The following is a 21,689-nucleotide window of genomic DNA, read 5'->3' as shown; positions in this document are numbered from 1 at the left end:
TAAATTTTCTCTGCTCTCTTTCAAGCTTATTACTCCTCTTTCCTGTGGGTAGCACACAGATTTCCCACACATCGAGGGCATCACTGAGCCATACAGTAGCAGAGAGATGATTGTCACATTGCAAAAATCACAGATCCTGTAATTTGCAAGATCCCCCGTTCTGCCGGGAGAGTTGGGGCACCAACCCCACGGCTGGCTGCGAGAACCAGGCCATTATCACAGCTGGGGTGTGTGGTCATTGCTCGTGAAAGCGCTTCTGAGGCACCAGCAATAGAACTCCAATCCCTAATCATCACAGCTGGGGGAACTCAGCAACACTTCTCTGCCAAGGATTCAAAGGTGTTTTTTTCCACTGTGGTTCTGTAAAATAAACTGTCTTATTTAAAGAGAATTAGTCCACTTTCTCTGGAATCAGTTCCCTTGCATAGCACACTTACTGAGGGCCTTACCCAGACCTGAAGGGAGCATACTTGCTGAGTGCATAACTGGGCATTTGGAGTGCATTAGGATGTAATTAATTGACACACAATTATATTTAAGACCCAGGCTGCCCCTGCCTCTTGTTTGCATCAAAGTGATTTGACTTTCCCATTACCTCTGTTATTTACAACTTTAAAATTTTTATGGCCAGAGATCTCAGGAGAATTGTAACACTTAGATTAGGGAATAATTTACCAAAAACAAGAAGGCCTGTTTTCATCTGGAGCGAGGCCGCCAGAAACGGTTTTCCCATCAATGAAAAAGTAGTGTAAGTGAATGGATGCAGCAAATTCATTAAAACTTTCAGATGCTTTAAAGGAGGCCAAATCTGAAGTCTACAACGTGGCATCTGGCCTCAATGGTCCATTGTGTTGGAGGGTTGTGGATAAAGGAATGAGGCTTAATCCAAGCATGTCGTCGTGGCTGTTCCAGTACAACATGTAGAAACTACAGTAAAGGAGCATCCAGTTAGATACCTCCTGCCTCGCTTGTTATTATTGGAAGTGTGGGTCAGGCGTCTTGTGTCCTGTCCAAAAGCCTGTCACAGCCAACACTACCAAATGGTCTGCCATTTCAAAGTCTAAGTAAATTTATTATTAAAATATGCAGAGTACATGTCACCTTAATATTATTTTTTTTGCAGGCCTTTACAGGAAAATAAAGAACTACAATAGAACTTATGAAAAGCTATACATAAACAAATACTGATAAACAACCAATGTGCAAAAGACATTATGCAAATAAACAATAATCAGAATCGGGTTTATTATCACCAGCATGTGACGTGAAATTTGCTAACATAGCAGCAGCATTTCATTGCAATTCAAATATAGCAGAGAGAGAAAAAATAATAATAAATAAAATAAAACAATAATAAATAAACAAGTAAATCAATGATGTATATAGAATAGATTTTTTTTAAAGTGCAACAACAGAAATACTGTATATCATAAAAAGTGAGGTAGTGTCCAAAGCTTCAATGTCCATTTAAGAATCGGATGCCAGAAGAAACAGAAGATGCCAGGGGAAGAAACTGTTCCTGAATCACTGAGTGTGTGCCTTCAGGCTTCTGTATCTCCTACCTGATGGTAACAGTGGGAAAAGGACATGCCCTGGGTGCTGGAGGTCCTTAATAATGGACGCTGCCTTTCTGAGACACCACTCCCTAAAGACGTCCTGGGTACTTTGTAGGCTAGTACCCAAGATGGAGCTGACTAGATTTACAACCTTCTGCAGCTCCTTTCAATCCTGTACAGTAGCCCCTCTATACCAGACAGTGATGCAGCCTGTCAGAATGCTCTCCACAGTACAACTATAGAAGTTTTTGAGTATACTTGTTGGCATGCCAAATTGCTGCAAACTTCTAATGAAGTATAGCTGCTGCCTTGCCTACTACATCAATTTGTTGGGACCAGGTTAGATCCTCAGAGATCTTGACACTGCTCACTCTCTCCACTTCTGATCTCTCTATAAGAATGTTTATTTATTGAGATACAGCGTGGAATAGGCCATTCTGCCCTTTAAAGCCACACCACATATAGTAACACCCAGTTTAATGCTAGCCTAATCATGGGACAGTTTACAATGACCCACTAGCTTTGGACTGTGGGAGGAAACCTGAGCTCCCGGAGGAAACCCACATGATTACAAGAAGGACGTACAAGCTCCTTACAGTCAGCAGTGGGAATTGAACCCAGGTGGCCTGTACTCTAAAGCTTTGTGCTAATCACCACACTACCATGCCACACATGAGGTGTGGAATTCTTGAAAGTAAGTCTGTAAGTTGTGGAGTCAGTCAGATTTGAAGTGAGTGAAGCTATTCACACTGGTTCAGGAACTTGATGGTTGTAGAGTATGAGGGGCGATTGATAACTTCGTGGCCTAAAGTACAAGGAGTCAATTTTTAAAAACCTAGCACATTTAATTTTCCTACATTTACACACTTAGTCCAGCGGTCGTGGAGCATACAAATCCACAGCAGGAGTGATTGATAAGTTCATGGCCTAAGGTAGAAGGAGATGAGTTAATAACTTCAAACTTTCTGCATTTTCACTCAGAGTTGAACTGCATGTGCATGTAATGAGAACTGTATAACTCATCTCCTTCTACCTTAGGCCACGAACCTATCAATCACCCCTGCTGTGGACCACTTCTACAAAGAAGGGATCCGTATTCTCCATGACCACTGGACTAAGTGTGTAAATGTAGGAGGGGACTATGTTGAAAAATAAATGTGCTAGGTTTTCTAAAATTGACTCCTTCTACCTTAGGCCACAAACTTATCAATCACCCCTCATACTAACTGTTACTGTACCTGCTGGTGTGGGGCCTAAGGCTCCGGTACCTCCTGTCCGAGGGTAATAGCAAGAAGAGGATATTGCTAGGATGGTGGGGTTCTCGATAATCAGTGCAGCCCCCCTTGTAAATGTGCGGAGGGTTTTATCTGACATGGAGTAGGCTGTATCCATCACTTAATGTAGACTTTATTGCTTCCATTCCTGGGCATTGGTCTTTCCGTACCAGTGTGGGGGATTCCTTCTCATGCAAAATAGCTGCTGAATTTTCTGAGCTGACAACCTACAGGTTTTTTTTTTGAAGGTCAGGCATTTAACTGAGCAATCACTTGAATGTCTTTGTTTTCCAGGATCTTCGATAAGCAGTGAGTCCTCGCCGGTCTCCTCTCCAGCCACCAATCACAGTTCTCCTGCTAGTACGCCCAAAAGAGGCCCGATTGGAACCATCCTTGTTCCTCCAGCCGCTCACAGTGTTCCCAGCACTCCCCCCGTGGTGACAATTGCCCCAACCAAAACCGTTAATGGGCTCTGGCGGAGTGAGAGCAGACAGGTAAGTCCACCCTTAACAGCTGAAGCTTTCAGAGGAAAATTGAGGGCTCTGAAACAGCAGAGAGGTTAGTCTGGGATTGAATTTCAGCTCCTACTTCTCCTTGTATTTTAGTTTGTATGAGACAAAGGTGGTGCTGAGTGGAACCTGGGCTGTGGCCTCATGCACTCGGTGGCCATTTTATTAGGTACCCGTGTCCACCTGCTCAGTAATGCAAATATCTAATCAGCTAACCATGTGGTAGCAATTTAATGCATAAAAGCATGCAGACATGGTCAAGAGGTTCAATTGTTGCTCAGATCAAATACAGGATGGGAAAACATGTGATCTAAGTGACTTTGACCGTGGAATGATTGATTGTGATAGACGCGGTGATTTGAGTTTCTCAGAAGTTGCTGATCTCCTGGGATTTTCACACTCTAGGGTTTATAGAGAGTGATGTGATAAATAAAAACATCCAGTGAGCGGCAGTTCTGAGGGTAAAAATGTCTTGTTAATAAAAGAGGTCAGAGGAGAATGGCCAGACTGGTTCAATATGCCAGGAAGGCAAATAATCACACATTTCAACAGCGGTGTGCAGAAGAGCATCTCTGAACCCATAACATGCCAGAACTTGAAGTGGATGGGCTACAGCAGAAGAAGACCACACCGGGTTCCACTCCTGTACCTAATATCGTGGATCAGGTCCTGACAAAGGGTCTCAGCCCAAAATGTCAACTGTTTATTACTCTCCGTAGATGCTGCCTGACCTGTTGTAGTGGGAAATGCTTCATTGCAAAGGATAAGTAACTGGTGTTGCTCTGTAGGGGCATTAGGTCTAGCTCCCTGCCTTCGTTCTCTTTAGGACTGCAGATTTTAGAGGTAATTTGCTTCCCAGCTTTGAAGTTTTGCCGCCTTCTATCTCCTGGTTTCTCTTGCTGTCCAGGTTAGGCCAGGTGTAACCACAGGACAAAGAAAGCCACAGAGCTGTCCTCAGTTACCAGTTTGAGCCAGAAGCCTTTAGATCCATCAGAGGGGGACCACATGGTCTCCCTCCAGCTCCACCTGCTCAGAGACCGTAGTTGTGGGACTAATAAAGCCCAAAAATACAGTAGACATTTGTATATCACACTTGAAGTTTGAAGGGATGTAGTCACAGTTTTGATGTATTCAGCCGATTTATGCAGAGCAACGTAAGACATTGGAACAGAATTAGACTGTTTGGCCCATCAAGTCTGCTCCACCATTCCATCATGGCTGCTTTGTTATCCTTCTCAATCCCATTCTCCTGCCTTTGACATCCTTCCTAACCAAGAAGCTATCAACCTCCACTTTAAGTATACCCAATGACTGCACAGCTGTCTGTGGCAATGAGTTCCACAGATTCACCATAATGTGAGAAAATTCTGAAAGTGGATTGAGTATTGGCTGGAATATATTGTCATATAAAATTAGGCATGCAAAATTATCAGGGGTAGAGAAGATGTACAAAATTATGAGGGGTATAGATAGGGTTAATGCAAGTGGGCTTATTCCACTGAGCTCAGATGAGACCAGAGGTCATAGGTTAAAGGTGAAAGGTGAAATACTTAAGGAGAACACCTTCACTCAGAGGGCTGTGCGAATATGGAATGAACTGCTGGCAGAAGTGGTGGATGTGGCTTCAATTGCAATATGTGAGAGAAGTTTGGATAAGTACATGGATGGGATGAGAGGGGTATGGAGGGCTATGATCCAGTTGTGTGTGGAAAGGACTAAGCAGAATAACAGTTCAGCACTAACTAGATGGCTCAAAGGGCCTGTCTTTGTGCTGTAGTGCTCAATGAATCTATACTCTTCATCAAAATAGCATAGTGGAAGCTTTTGCGTTCACTTGAGAGGACAAACAGGACTTTGTGTCATAAACAACCGACATTGCAGTGATTTATAAAGTCAGCCCAGACTTTTGTGCTGAAATTCCTAGACTGGGACTTGAACCTAATCCATTTTCTGACTCTGCCACAGACAGTGCCCTGCGTCTCCAGGGCTTTTAACTCTTTTCGTGGTGCAACCTGACGAGAGTGTTCAGATTTTAGATTCCAGCGCTTTTCTCCATTAGCGCAAGGTGAATGTGTACACTGCACAAGTCAGCTCTTAATGGATTAATCAAATTATCACCCAGCTACACTGGGAACAGGAGCATTCAGTGTTCCAGCTAATTGTCTGATTAGGACCCTGCTCAGTAAACCAAATCAGTTCCGATGCTTGAGAGTAAATGTAAAATGTAGTTCTCGTGTCTTGCATTGTGCATGAGAGGTTTCATTAATAAGAAGAGCTTGACTGATTTGCTAGTGCCATGACAAGCATGCAGTTATAACTCTGATGGAGAACGGTTGCTGAATGTATTTGTTTTCTTTCCCTTCCAAAGAATAATTGACTCTCTGGGGTCCTAAAGCAAGCAGAGTTTACTTGCCTTTATCTGATTTATGTCCGCTTAATCCATTCGGGAGAATATTCCTGTTGGTGGCATGGCTTTCAAAGTTTGTCAATTGCTGTCGGGAATTTATTAAGTTAAAAAGAGGTGGGCTGGTGGGGGTGCACAGCGGCGGGGGGTGAGTCCTTGATGTCAGTGATCCAAATTCAGCTGGAACAAGTTCAGCAGTGGATTCCCAAAAGGAAGGCGAAGAGTGAACTGAACCTTGGAAGAACTCTTAAGTCTTGCTAAGCTGAGCTATTTTCGAAAGCTGACTGGTGTTCCTAACCTCAAGTGCCGCAGTAATTCGTAAAGTGCGCTTGAATGGCAGAATTAGCTTCGGGTATGCTGCAATAATTTGGTGGAAAATTAATCTTTATTTTGTAAAATAAAAGTTTTGTCTGCTTGAAATCTTCACATCCCTGTGCGATTTCCTTCCACCCCAAACCTCCTCCTCCTCCTCTCCCTCCTCCCCGATCTGAATAACAGATGCCTAGCAGAATGATGTACAGACAGGATTCAGCACTGAGAAATCAAGTTCAATTAGTTACATGTTTTTTTCCCAAAGTTTACATCATAAGTTAGTATTCAGTAAAGGAGTTGGGATGTTATGTTGAAGTTGCATAAGACGTTGTTGAGGCATTTGGAGTTTTGTGTGCAGTTCTGGTCACTTACCTATAGAAAGATATCAATCAGATTGAAGGAGTACAGAGAAAATTTACAAGGACGTTGCCAGAACTTGAGGACCTGAGTTAACAGGGAAAGATTGAATAGGTTTGGACTTTTTTCCTTGGAGCGTAGGACCGTGAGGGAAGATTTGATAGCGGTATAAAACATTATGAAGGGTTATAGATAGGGCAAATGCAAGCAGGATTTTTCCACTGAGGTTGGGCGAGACTAGAACTGGAGGTCATGGGTTAAAAGTGAAAGGTGAAATATTTAAGGCGAAAATGAGGCAGAACTTCTTCACTTAGAGGATGATGAGAGTGTAAAACGACCTCCCAGGAGAAGAAGTGGCTACAAGTTCAATTTCAACATTTATGAGGAATTTGGGTAAGTACATAGATGAGAGGGGTATGGAGGCAATGGTCTGGGCGCAGGTCAATGGGACCAGGCAGAATAAGAGTTCAGCATGGACTAGATGGGCTGAAGGGCGTGTTTATATGCTGTAGTGTTCTATGACCGTATCATTAAAGGTGATACTGAAACCACTGTCTCACTGTAAGAATCCATGTGGACAACTAGGGAGTGAAACCTGCCATCCTTATCTGTATGTAACTACAGAGCACTGAAATTGCAAACCAATTGTTACATCAAACCATTTGCGTCCTTATTCTGGAGGGTATTTAGATGTGGGAGTAAGTCCTAATCTCATCTTCCATTAGAGCTTTAGTGGAGTTTCTCCCTTCCCAGAATATCCTCAGTACCTCGGTGTCCCGTGTTGGCTGGATTGAAGTTTAATCTCTATCAAGCCCATCCACAGCAGCTCAAGTGATATTATGCATCAGAAATTTTCGACATATCAGACACATTAGAAATGGGATTTGATGACAAAGACAAGCAATTCTACATATGCTGTAAACCTGGGAGCCAGATGGGAGCTAATGGCTATCCCGGAGCTTGATGGCCACTGTTATTGAATACAGCCTTTCCAAAACAAAAAGAATCCGCGAACTTGAGAAAATCTGCAGATGCTGGAAATCCAATGCAATATACACAGACTCTCTCACTCTCACTCTCACTCTCACTCTCATATTCTCACTCTCACACTCACTCTTACTCTCACTCTCACATTCTCACTCTCACACTCACACTCACACACACTCTGCCGGAGGAACTCAACAGACAAGCAGCATCAATGAAAAAGAGTAAACAGTTGACGTTTCAGGCTGAGACCCTTCATCAGGACTGGAAGGTGTCACCGCACTGCGGCCATCTTGCTAGACCTTGTATACGCTGATGGATTTGGATGAAGTCGGTTGGGAAGCAGCTGATGTGTGACATAAACACTTCTTTTAATCAATGCACCACAGAATGCATTCTATCTAGATGCATAACCGCAACTGCTGTGTGCGTGACTGGAGAAACTGCAGGAGGTTGTGGACATGGCTCAACATATCACGGAAACCAGCCTCCCCTCCATAAACTCTGTCTGTACTGCTCACTGCCCCAGTAAAGAACCAGTGTAGTCAAAGACCCAACCACCCCGCAGATTCTCTCTTCTCCCCTCTCCCATCAGGCAGAAGATACAAAAGCCTGAAAGCACGTACCTATATCTCAAGAATAGCTTCTACACCACTGTTATAATAGTATTAATAGTTCCCTAGTATGATAAGTTGGACTCTTGGCCCTTACAATCCACCTCATTATAATCTTACACATTACCTGCACTGCACTTTCACAGTAGTTGTTACACTTTATTCTGCAGTGTTGTTGTCCTACCTCAATGCACTGTGTAATTATGCACAATATGCAAAAAAAAAAATCCTTTCACTGCATCTTGGTACACGTGACAATAATGAACCAATTCTAATTCCAGTCCCAACATTAACATGGCCATCCAGAGAGAGCAGCCTGTCATTCCATGAATGTGAATGGGCTGCTCCAGCACTGAAGAATTTACCAGTGATCTCAGGTTCATACTTTCCAGAACATATCAGTGGACAGGATGCTACCATTCCACAACTTCCCAGTCAATCTTGGCTCCTGTTACTATCAGCTCACTCAATGTTAGTACCCTTTTGATCACAGATGTTCAGTGTCACATCAAATAACCTAGCACATCACCTGAGGCTCTGAGACCAATGGAGCCAAAGGTTTGTTTTTGATATCCTTTTTGTGGAGCTTCAAATAAACCTTTCCACAGGAATCCTTTTTAGTGTAGACAGGAACCGAGGTGCCATCTTGTAAATAAATCATTTCCGAATACTTTCCTTGGGTCCATGACTGTCTGGAGAGTTCTGTGTAGGACAGTGAATCAGTCAGGGGATTACAAAGTATTGGAATGAAAATAAATAACTGGGGACGCTGAAAAACTGCACTCAAAGTGCTGAAGTGCTGGAAGCCTCCCAGCAGACTGGTCAGAGCGGAGTGGGGCTAGTGCTGAAAGTCACTGATCTTCCAGTGGAAGAGATAACGTGTCATGTTTCGACAGTGTTCGGTTAGTGTTGAGTGGAGCCATCACATCCCCCCCCCCCCCGAACCGTGCCATTTGGGTTTTTGCCCAGTTGTAAAGAGAGGCTTAACAAGTACTGCAACATCCTCGTGTCAACTGCAGTCAATAGGATCACCAAAACCATGCTTTGAATCACATGCACGCCGTACCCATTTGGACAAAGAACTGTGATAAATCAGACTGTCAGCCTCATTATTTGATTTCTCAATAACTCACTCTTAACAGTCAATTTTGGTCGCTCTCTAAATATTTATTAGATTTTTTTATTAGAAATACAGCATTGTAACAGGCCCTTCTGGTCCAACAAGCCCACACCACCCAATTACACTTACGTGACCAATATGTCTGCTAGCCTATACGTCTTTGGAGGAACCCAGAGAGAACCCACGCGATCACAGAGGAGACCATGCAAGCTCCTTACAGGTAGCGGTGGGAAATAATCACGGGTTGCTGGTGCTGCAAAGCATTACGCTAACCACTACACTTCCAGTCGTTTTCCAATCCCAGTTTAGGAGCACGTAATTTCGGATACATATGCTCTAGTGTGGCAGTCTTGTTTACTTGCACAGGACGATCTATTTGTTGCTTGCTGTGTTCTGTTTTATTGTGTTTTGTGTTGTCCTGCTGACCATTGTGGACATGTTATCTTGGCGCTGGATTGTGTGGCAAGACGTAAGGGCTGCCTGGCACACCCTCGGATATGTTAGCTGTTAACGCAAACAACACATTTCACTGTATGTTTCAATGTACACATGATCAGTAAATTTGAATCTTGAATATTTTTCTTCAAGTATTGTTTGTCCTCTGTAACTTCTCTCCATCCCTACACTCCTCCACCATTTTTGGAGTCTTCCCTCCATTTCACTTGATCTCACCTTCAACTCAATCTCAATTTATACCTAGGAAAAATCCACCTTTGAGAACATCTTCGGATTGGGAATGACATGGCATTTGAATCCCACATGTAGTTAATGATAGAATCACTTGTTACAGAATGCACTGAACATGAATTAGTTCAAGCATGGTAATAGTAATATAATGATTAAATTAATGGTTGGTGAATCCATATGGTTAATCTTGCCTGAAACTCATACTGATTCATTCTAATCCCATTGCATCTCAATCTTTCTTATAACTCGAGATTGGGATATTTAGTTTCCCAGGCATCGTTAATTAAAGTGATCACTTGTTCATCTAGTACTGTAAATATGGCATAGGGATCTCGGTAGTTAAATTACTGGATAGTTAATCCAAAATGGTTAAAGGCAGCTGAAGTGCATTCAATCTCTCTTAATATTCAAATCAATCTCTTCAAACACACATAGCATAACAGTTAATATTCCGTCTCTTCTCCAACTCATACACTTCTGTGTTTCTTTTCTGAGATCTTTATCTCAACCAGCCCCGATCCCGTCCATCTGTTCTTCCACCTAGACTCTCCATTGTGCATCAATCCATCTCTATGACAGTCAATTCTGCTGTCTCCTGGGTGAGTTGAATTGATGGAGCAGTAGGTGTTGTCCTTTAATGCCTTGGGGTTAGTGTTTCATTGCTGGACTAGAAATGCTGCCTGTATTCATGTAGTTATCTGTTGTGCTCTTTTGTCCTGTATATTTCAGCATTCAGTCAAGGATCTCAAGAATGACCTTTCCCACCAAAATCCCAAACTGAATAAAACTGCTCATTCTCCCCACTTCCTCTATTTCCCACTCTGACCATTTACCTCTTCTTATCTGCCTATTACTTCCTCCTGGGCCCCCTGCTCCTTCCCTTTCTCTTATGGTCCACTCTCCTCCCCTAGCAGATTCTTTCTTCTCCAGCCCTTGACCTTTCCCACCCATTTGGCTTCATCTACCACCTTCCAGCTGGCTGCTTTCCCCTCCCACCACTTTTTGCTCTGGCATCTTCCCCCCTTCCTTCTCAGTCCTGAAGAAAGGTCTCGGCCCAAAACGTCAATTGTTTATTCTTTTCCAGAGATGTTTCCTGACCTGCTGAGTGTTTTGTGTGTGTTGCTTTAGATTTCCAGCATCCGTAGGCTTTCTTGGTTTCTGCTTATTCCTAGGAAATACAAATGCATTTCTGGATAGAGAGCAAAATGTCTTCAGAATCAGAAACAGGTTTAATATCACTGGCATATGTTGTGAAATTAGCTGTTTGTCTTCTGACTCTCAGATAATGTAAATTTAATTTATAACCTAACACAATGACTATGGCATAACGCATAACTCAAGCATAAGAATGATGATATAGTATTTATTATGGGATTAATTCAGAAACCCAGAGTAGAGATCTGGAGGCATATGTTTCAATCTCATCACAGAGTCTGGGGAGTTCTCGGTTAATTAAGTAACCTGGAATTTAATAGCCAGTGTTGATATTGTTGTAAAAATTCAACTAGTTTACGAATATCCTTCAGGGAAAGAATCTTCCAGTCCGGCCAAATGTGACTCTAGACTCAGTGTTGTGACTGTTATTCAACTGAACTAGCTCAGCCAGCCAATGATTCCAGAGTTAACCGGGATAGGGAGTTAACTCAGTGAACACTTCCCTTCTCCCACATTCTGTGAGTAAGTATTTCGGAAGTATAACTAAGCTAGCTACAAACAAGATAGATTCTGCAAATGCTGGAGATCCAAAGCAACAACATACACAAAATGCTGAAGTAACTCAAAAGGTCAGGCAGCATCTTTGGAAATGAATAAACAGTCGACATTTCGGGCCGAGACCCTTCTTCAGGACTGGAAAGGGAAGGGGGAAAATGCCAGAATTAATAGGTTTGGAGGGAGTGATGGAAAGGAGGATAGCTAGAAGGTGATAGGTGAAGTCAGGAGGGTAGAAAAGATAAAGAGCTGGGGAGGAAGGAATCTGATTGGGGAGGAGAGTGGATTATTGGAGAAAGGGAAGGAGGAGGGGACCCAGGAGGATGTGATAAGCAGGTGAGAAGAGGTAAGAGGCCAGAGTGGGGAACTGAAGAAGAAGGGAGGGGATGGAATTTCTTTTTACTGGAAGGAGCAATCGAAGGTAATCAGGTTGGAATATAAGGTGCTGCTCCTCCACCCTGAGGAATTATGGCTAACTTACACTTTAATACCCCTTTATTACTGTCACTGACCAGATCTACGCACTATTATTGCTCTTGCACTCAGCTGATTGCAGATAAAGTCATGCAATGACCCAACACAAAAATAGACCATTCAGCTTTCAGCTTACCAATTATTTGCACATCTCAGCTCGGAGCAGTGAGATGACATGAAGTCCTGGATCAGTCAGGATTTGTGGTCAGATGAGTCCGGGTGAAGAGTCTCGACCTGGAATGTTGACTATCCATTTCCCTGACCTGACCTGTTGAATTCTTCCAATGTTGTATTTTGCTCCAGAGTTTGTAGCTCCCCAACTTTACACTTGGACCACAGTAAAACCGAGATGAAGTTTGAGTAAAGCATAGCTTGAGTCTGTGAGCCCTGGTGAGGAAGTCCTCTCTCATGGTGGGAATTCTCCTCCATCGGGACATCTTTCCAGTCTTGGTTTGTGATTAGCCCTTTAAGCTGTGCAGCATTGGGGAGAAACAGTGCTGGTTAGTGATAAGTTTTTTGCAATGAGGGCAATTTGAAGCAATATTTGGAATGTCATTCAAGTTGTAAAGTACATAAGTATGTACTGCTTTTAATTGTGTACAGACATTGGGTTTCTCTAGCAAGGCCTGTATTTGTTGTCCCTCCTAACTGTCATAAGCCATTATCTTGAACCGTTGCAGGGCTTCTGGTAAAGGTGTGCTCGCACCTTTGATGGGGAAGGATTCCAGGACTGTGATCCCGAATGATGGGGGGAATAACAGAATATTTTCTAAATAGAATACTATGTGACTTATGGGGTGGTGTTGCTCATTATGATATTCCTATGCTATGCCTCAATGAGTTACTTACTGCAGTCATTTTGAAGATGCTACACACTCTTGGCCAGCAAATCAAGGACGAGAGAGATTCTGCCAATGCTGAAAATCTTGAACAACACACATGAAATGCTAGAGGAACTCAGCAAGTCAGGCAGCATCTCCAGAGGGGAATAAACAATTGACGTTTCGGGCTGAGATTTCTCGCCAGGATTGGAAAGGAAGGGGACAGAGCCATCTTTCCCTTTAATCCATGGTCCACGGTTCTTTCTTTTTCAGTCTTTCATCTCTTATACCAATCATCTCCCAGCTCACATCATTCCCCCCTTCCCCGACCCAACTCCCCCCTCACCTCGTTGTCACCAGATGCTAACTTATACTCCTCTCTCTTCCCCCCACTTTTCTATTCTGGTTCCTGCCCTCTTTCCAGTTTTGATGGAAGATCTCAGCCCTAGACATCAGCTGTTTATTTCTCTCCATAGGTGCCTGCTGACACTGCATTCCTCCAGCGTTTTTTGAGTGTTACTGTGGACCAATGGTGGATGGATGGAAGTGTAAGGTGGTGGATGATGTGCCTTGGGAGTGCTCTGTCCCGGTTAGGAGTGAGCTTTCTAATCAGTGATGGAGCTGCACTCACTCAGACTGGTGGAGTGCGCTCCATCACACTCCTGACCTGTGCTTTGCGGATGGTGGAAAGGATTTAGGCCATTAGGAGATGACTCACTTTCCACAGGATGCTAAACTGTTGTGATTACAGTGCATTGGTTTAAAAGTGATGGCAGTGGTTCAAAATTGGTACTGATTCAATTCACTTAATGCTTCTTGGGGCTCCACTGACTTCTGTGTATCAAGTAAAGTTTAAATTGAACACCCCCCAGTCAAAAAAGTCTCCTTAACAGCCTGTGTGTGTGTGTGTGTGTGTGTGTGTGTGTGTGTGTGTGTGTGTGTGTTTCCCTTTTTGTATTCTCTGTAGCCTGGGGGCCTGGGGTTAAAACCAGCAGTATAAGACCTTGGACATGGTTAAGCAGTGACAAAGCAAGCAGTGTATCAGCCAACCACACGCAAACAGGCTGGTAGTCTTCACTTTGGTCAAACAATATTATGTTTGGCAGGTCATCTGTAAACACTACTCCTTTAGCGCAGCAACAAATTAAGGTGTGTTTTGAACAAACTGCGGTAATATTTGAGGAGTGTATTCGAGTGTAAGCGTGTCAAGGCACATTTAAGTGTCTTCATGTTCTGCTGCCGCTGTGAATTATTCATCCATCAGATCCAACAGGAGATAGGGGTGCGTGGCTGAGTTTGGAGGGATGAGAAGTACATAGTGGGGCAGATTTTGAGGTCGGAGGTCGGAGCTTGCTTCCTGCCAGTCCAGATTATTTGGGGATCCTCCGTCAAGAACCCCCGCCACAAATATCAGGGAAGGACGGAACATTTGCCGACTGCCCACATTCAGATTTGTAGCACGCCTGCATGAGAAGATGCCAAGTACTTGCCCACAGGAAAAAAGTTTCTAAAAGTAGTAGGTGGTAAAGGGGCTATAGTAAGCCAACGGATCGGAAGTTGTTGTATTATTTGTTTTAATAGCACCCTCCCACCTGCTGCCTGCATGGTGTGATTACCCTTGGCATACTTTGGTTGGAAAGGTGAAGGAGTGCAAAGAGCCATGAATCAATATCTTGGGCCAGGCAGCAGGAGCAGAGTAAATTACTCAGGCATATGCCGTCATTTCTTGTGCAGGGTTAGCTGGGATCCTCAGGTTTCTGGATCTCTTGAGTTGCTCTCTGGTTTACCAGATCTGCTTCTGCCCAGGGTCAGAAGGCAAACAGAACTGGTTCAAAACCAGTGCTGTGATGTAAAAGCAATGAAAATCAGACCTGCCGTTTGCATCTAAACAGGACGTTATGGGTCTGGCCAATTGACACACAAGTACCAAACAAGGTTGTTAGCAGGGTGTGACTGTACCGCAAATTTTTAAACACTGAGTCCATTAACAACACACAAATTTACTGAGATAAAACCTTTTCTGGAATGCATCTAATTAACTAAGGATGACTTGTGAAAGAAGATTCTGATGAATAGCTAAAAGTAGCATTTAACATGTTAACAAATGGTTTCATAATTTCTCCCTTTGGTGCAAAACCTAACTAGTCACAATAGTGGCAACTTATGTAAGTCAAGTGCTTAAAGAGATTGCCTGATAGATCAGCAGGAATTGGAGCCAATGAGGCTGAAGGGTGACAGAAAAGAGGTATATAAAATCATGAGGGGGATAGGTAACTATGAAGCAGCCACCGTCCTTTCCCCAGGGTAGGGGACAAAGGTTGACTTGAGAGGAGTAAGTTATAAAAAGGACCCGAGGGGTAATTTTTTCACAGAGTGAAATGAAATGGTGAGTGTATGTAACAAGCTGCCAGAGCTTCAAACTTAAAAGTTTGAAGTAAATTTATTACAAAAGTATAAATATGTCACCATATACAACCCTAAGATTCATTTTCTTGTGGGCATACTCAGTAAATCCATAATAGAGTAATAACGGTAAGGAGTCAATGAACATCTGCACCAACTTGGGCATTCAACCAGTGGGAAAAAATATAACAAACCTTGCAAATGCAAACAGAATGGAATAATAATAGTAATAAATATCAAGAAGATGAGATACAGAGTCCCTGAAAGTGAGTCCATAGGTTGTGGAAACATCTCAATGATGGGGCAAGTGAAATTGAGTGAGGTTATCCCCTTTGGTTCAAGACCTTGATGGTTGGGGGGTGATACTGCTTCTGAACCTGGTGGTGTGAGTCCTGAGACTCCTGTATCTCCTTCTTGATGGTAACTCTGAGGAGAGAGCATGTCCTAGATGGTGTGGGTCCCCGATGATGGATACCGCTTTCCTGCAACCAAGCTTCGTGTAGATGTGCTGGGTGCAGTGGTGGGGATGGCTTTACCCATGATGGACTGGGGCAAATCTTCTGTTGGTTGTGGTGCGATTATGACATTTGAGGTATTTGGACAGGAGAGAGGTTTGGAGGGGTATGGACCAACAAAGTAAAATGGGACTATACAATTTCGTCACATGGACAAGTTGGGTGAAGGGCCTGTTTCTGTATAGTATCATCCTATGACTGTCAATGACTATGGATGATGTGATGGATAAGGCACTCTGAGATCTTGTGAGGCAACCAATTCTTTTTCAAGCCTTTACGAGATGATCATGCTTCATCCTTCTACCCATTCTGTTGTTTACAGGTATCGAGCTCACCACTGCTTGTTTGGTAGTTGTGTGGTGCACAGTGGGAAGTACTTAAATAATAATTTTTTGCTTCTGATCAATCTCTGTAGCTGAGTCGCTCTTGTGGCGGGAAGTTTTGGTAACCACAGGAAGAAAGCAAAGGGGCCTTGATTTATTTTTAATTTAATTTTAGCTCCAAGAATGCCTCAGTCCTGCTTGGCCACATTTGGGGGCACCAGTAAGTTTAATGGTTGTAAATGCCCTTGCGGTTCTAATGTGGAGATCAGATGCCACTGGGTCCTGAAGCCTCCAGTCAGTCAATGGCCAAATAAGCTCAAAGGAAATGCAGCCTATCTTTGAAACATTGACTCAAAGGACAGGAGGAATGGTGGCACGTGGACTAAATTATTGGACTAGCAGTCAGAGGACTGGATGCATGTGTTCAAATCCCACCATAACAAACTGGGAACAAGAGAAAATCTGCAGATGCTGGAAATTCAAGCAACACACACAAAATGCTGGAGGAACTCAGTCGGCCAGGCAGCATCTGTGGAAAAGAGTACAGACGTCGTTTCAGGCTGAGACCCTTTATCAGGACTCAAATTCAGGATTGGAAACTATACCATCGAATAAATCTGGAAATTAAGCTTGTCTCAGTAATAATAACCAAGAAACCTCGGGAAAGGGTATCTGTCGCATTACCTGTACTTGTCAGTCTGTGGCCTCAGACATAACTGGTGAAGTTAACCTTTAATTGCTTCTGTTCAGGAGCAAATGGGGATAGATAACAAATGCTGGCAGAGCTGGTGATATCCACTTCCTGTCAACAAATAAATAAGAAGGAACCCTTTGACAAACATTGCATTATTTCCATTGAGGTTAGTCAATTCAGTTCCTGGTCAGTTTATCTAAACAGTTAAGGTGCTGTGGTTTTTTCAAAGCCTGTGCCAAGAGGCGAGGGTAAATGGGACCTGTTTTGGACCAATAACCAACAGCAAGTACATGGTAAACAAATGTCGGAATTGGTGAGATATGCAACATCTCTGAATGTACTTGAAGAATCAAAGAAAGGAATAGCTTTATTTGTCACATGTACATCAAAATATACAGTGAAATGCGCCATTTATGTCAAATCAAATCAGCGAGCGTTGTGCTGGGCCGCCCACAAATGTTGCCATCTTTCCGGTGCCGACATAGCATCCGAGCGACACACGCAGAATGCTGGAGGAACTCAGCAGGCCAGGCAGCAACTGTACTCTTTTCCATAGAAGCTGCCTGGCCTACTGAGTTCCTCCAGCATTCTGCGTGTGTCGCTCTGATTTCCAGCACTTGCAGATTTTCTCTTCCTGGTGATCGGATAGCATGCCCGCAAGTCACTAACCCTGTCTGTTACATCTTTAGAATATGGGAGGAAACCCAGAAGGTTGTAGACCAAATGCACGGAATCCTTACAGGCAGCAGCAGGAATGAAATCCCGATCTTACAACTGGCGCAGTAAAGCGTTACATTAACCACATTGTGCTGACCATGCAAGGCAGCATTGTCAGCTAAAATTTGGTAGGACTTGTTCATGCTAATCTCTGAACTCGTAATATTTATACTTGTATCAGTGCATGTAAGAATTAGTTGTAACGTCCATGCTGACTAAAGTTGAGAAAGCACTTGGAAAACCAAGAGTCCTGTCTACCTTTTGAACACTTCCCTTCTCTGAATCAGAATCTGGTTTACTATCACTGACAGTTGTCATGTAATTTGATGTTTTGAGGCAGCAGTACAGTGCATAACATAAAAATTACTACAAATCACATAAATAAATAAAGGAACAAACAAATAAATGAATAAACAAGCCAGCTGGTAAATAGTGCAAAAGGTGAACAGCTATGCAGTGTTCATGGGTTCATGAATCTGCTGGTGGAAGCTAAGGGTCTGTGGTTGAAACATCGAGTGCCGGCCTTCAGGCTCCTGCACCTCCACCCCAATGATAGTAATGCAGAGATGGCATATCCCGGGTGGTGAGGGTTTTCAATGATGGAGACACTGCCTCTTGAAGATGCTCCTGATGGCAAGGGAGGGTTGTGCCTGAAAACTGACTGAGTCTACAACCTTCTGCACTCTCTTTCGATCCTGTGCGTTGGAGGCTCCATTCCAGGCTCTGATGCAGTGCATCAGAATGTTCTCCACTGACTGTCTTTTTTATGCTACATTGGATCTGGAGTAGCAACCATTTCATTCTCCTTTACACTTCGTGTGCTGAAGAATGGCAGTAAACAGTATCTTGAATCTTGAAATCAATGCCTGAGTGTCAGTGCAGACTGATCGTCTTAGAGACATACAGCATGGTACATTCCCTAGCACACTGACCAAAATTCCCATCCAACCTCATCCCATTTGCCCATATTTGACCTATATGCCTCAAAAACTTTCCTATCTATGAACCTGTCTCAGTATCATTGAAATTATGTGGTTGACCCATGTACCTTCCTGGTCCACTTCCTCTGACAGCTCATTCCATAAACCCACCACTCTTTGGGTTGCCCCGCAGTTTCCTGTTAAATTCTCCTCTCTCACCTTAAATCTATAACCCTTGTGGGCCAGAGGGGCAGTTTCCAACCCATCTGACTCCATGACTGTGGGAAATGCAAAAACTTCAGAACATCACATCATGTGATACCTCTGACCTGTTGTCATCATCTTTCACAAATAAAAAAAAGTGCTCGAATTGTTTTTCCTTGAGTGCCTTGATGTTGAAAAGAGCCTCGTGCCTGAGCCTGCTCCCTGAACTTTGATTTTGACTTCTGTCGACGTTCTCTGAATCACTTTAACGCTTCGCCAAGCATCCAGGCTGCCTGGGAGATGTGGCATCTCTCCCACCGACATGAAAAATGCATCAGAATATTTTAGCCTTTCAAAAGGGGGTCCCTGAGAGGTATCGGGCTGGCTGGAACCTTGCCAGGGGAGGCAGAGGCAAAGAATGAGGCGGTTCAAGGCGCTGGCTTGGAAATTACATTACTGACATTTAATATTGCATGTTAGCACAGAGGAGTCAGGAAGGGTCAGCAATTATCAGCTATAAGCCGACGCCAGAGCACGGCAACCTCTTGAGAGCGGAAACAGTTCACAACTGTAACTTTCCTTAAATGAAAATACAGCCAATATCCCTTGTCAAAGAGCTTGTCACCAGTGCCGGGGTGAGAGGGTTAGGGCAATCTAATCTGTGGTTCCTTGAATCTTGTCCAAAGCAATCAAATGGAAAAAGGGGGGAAAATGTGTTTTCTGTGTCTCTCTCCTCTTTCGATTGGTCGCCTAACTCATTGCTCTTTCTCACTGCTGTATTTAGAATTTGCTTCACTCCCAGTTTAGCAAGAGGTATATAGAGTACATCTGAATCTTGTTTGGTAGGAACTCCCCCCCACTCCCCCAGAGAGGAGAGGACAGATAGTTGGGAAAGGTGCTAAAAATGCAGAATATGCAGGAGTAGCCCAAAGCCAGCAGTGAGATGCTCAGACTCAGGCTGAGACTGAGGAAACCACCCTACCCTCTGCAGCCCAAGGCCAATGGAATTTTTATCCTCGACCCTTCACAGTGTGGCTTCTGTAGGAGATGATGAAGCCGCAGCTGGTGCAGGCAATCTTTCGCAGAACTGCAGAAATCTTAGGCACTTAAATATAGCTAGGTTGCTGAAGACTTTTGCACAGTACTGCATTTTGTCAAAGTGCAACAGAGAGTGAGTTTGTAAATCTGGCAAAGGATGTTGGGAATGGCGAGGGTGGAGCACTGGAGGAGGAGTGTGAGACAGGTGGTAGGGAAGGAGTGCCAAGGGCAATGGGTGGCGCAGGTGCAGACACACCCAGCCCTGAGACACCAGGCAAGGTCATTTGATTCCAAACAATTGGTTTATTGGTCATTACAGAATGTCTCCCTGGTTCTTCCTGTTTCGTCCCCTCTCCCTTCCCCGTTTTCCCAGCCATGATTCCACTCTCCCTGTCCCCTTCCCATTCTCGGCCCACAATAGAGACCCATATCAGAATTAGGTTTATCATCTCTCACATATGTCATGAAATTTGTTTTTTTACTACAGTGCAATACATAAAATTACTACAGTACTGTGCTGAAGTCTTAGGCTCCCTAGCACGCACGCGCGCACTCTCTCTCTCTCTCTCTCCCCCCCACCCACCCACCTCCCCCTCTCTCTCTCTCCCCTCCCCTCCCTCCCTCTCTCTCTCCCTCCTCCCTCTCTCTCTCCCCTATCCCTATCTCTCTCCCCTATCCCTATCTCTCTCTCCATATCTCTATCTTTCTCTCACTCTCCCCCCTCCCCACCCACCCACCTCCCCCCTCTCTCTCTCCCTCCCCTCCCTCCCTCTCTCCCTCCCCATCCCTATCCCTATCTCTCTCTAACTATCTATCTCTCTATCTCTCTCTCTCTTATCTCTCTCTATCACTCTCTCTCCCCCCTCCCCACTCACCCACCTCCCCCCCTCTCTCTCCCTCCCCTCCCTCCCTCCCTCTCTCTCTCCCTCCCCTCCCTCCCTCTCTCTCTCCCTCCCCTCCCTCTCTCTCTGCCCTATCCCTATCTCTATCTCTCTCTATCTCTATCTCTATCTCTATCTCTCTCTCTCTCTATCTCTCTATCTATCTCTATCTCTATCTCCATCTCCATCTCCATCTCCATCTCCATCTCCATCTCCATCTCCATCTCCATCTCCATCTCCATCTCCATCTCCATCTCCATCTCCATCTCCATCTCCATCTCCATCTCCATCTCCATCTCCATCTCCATCTCCATCTCCATCTCCATCTCCATCTCCATCTCCATCTCCATCTCCATCTCCATCTCCATCTCCATCTCCATCTCCATCTCCATCTCCATCTCCATCTCCATCTCCATCTCCATCTCCATCTCCATCTCCATCTCCATCTCCATCTCCATCTCCATCTCCATCTCCATCTTTCTATCTATCTATGTATATATGTGCCTGAGACTTTTGCACAGTACTGTACATGGGTACTAAGAGGGGTCTGTAAGGTTTTGGAGAAAGCTGAGGAAAGACTTTCACAGGCAAGGAGGCCTTGTGTTTCTGCATGAAGGAACATTTATACTCAAAGCAGCAGGGAGGAGTTGATACTAAATAAATTTAGCTTCTTGGATCTATTTTGGTTCCGGGATCACTTGCTAACTGGTCCAAAGGGAAATCACCAACGTTTCCCCACATATAACGCAAATCAAAATTGCTTTGAAAAGTGAGCTAAATTCTACTCATAGTCATAGTACAAGGATTCATAACATAGAACAGCGAAGTGTGGAAACAGGCCATTCAGCCCACAATGTCTGTCAACCATGACGCCATATTGTTGTATAACAGCAGGGCATCGTTATTCTCATTTTCAAATTGCTCCTCTATCCTAGTCAATGATTTTAACACATCATCTGAATAATAAACCAGCCTTGATTATGGTTCATGGTGGGAAAATGTCAGTCATGATTGAATGTTGAGTCAAACTCAATTGGCCAAATGGCCTAATTCTGCTCCTATTTTTATTTGGTTATAGCCAGCTCTACTTAATGGTTTTTAATAATCTCTTGCTTTCTAATGAAGAGAACCAATTGCAAATCGAGTGTAACTGTCATAGAGGCTGGGACGAC

General features: G+C 43.9%; 1 protein-coding gene across 1 annotated transcript in view; it reads left to right on the top strand.

Moving 5' to 3' along the window:
* gse1b (Gse1 coiled-coil protein b) overlaps nt 1-21,689 on the top strand; it is a 784,409-nt gene that overhangs the window by 692,190 nt on the left and 70,530 nt on the right. The window contains exon 4 of the mRNA XM_063067194.1: nt 3,125-3,324. Coding sequence (XP_062923264.1) covers nt 3,125-3,324 — 200 coding nt within the window. The remainder of the gene's footprint in view (nt 1-3,124; nt 3,325-21,689) is intronic.

The sequence above is a fragment of the Mobula hypostoma genome, chromosome 14 (genome assembly GCF_963921235.1).
Source record: "Mobula hypostoma chromosome 14, sMobHyp1.1, whole genome shotgun sequence".
NCBI classification, from domain to species: Eukaryota; Metazoa; Chordata; class Chondrichthyes; order Myliobatiformes; family Myliobatidae; genus Mobula; species Mobula hypostoma.
Note: the sequence above shows the minus strand (reverse complement) of the source record. Positions and strands in the feature narration are given on the sequence as shown.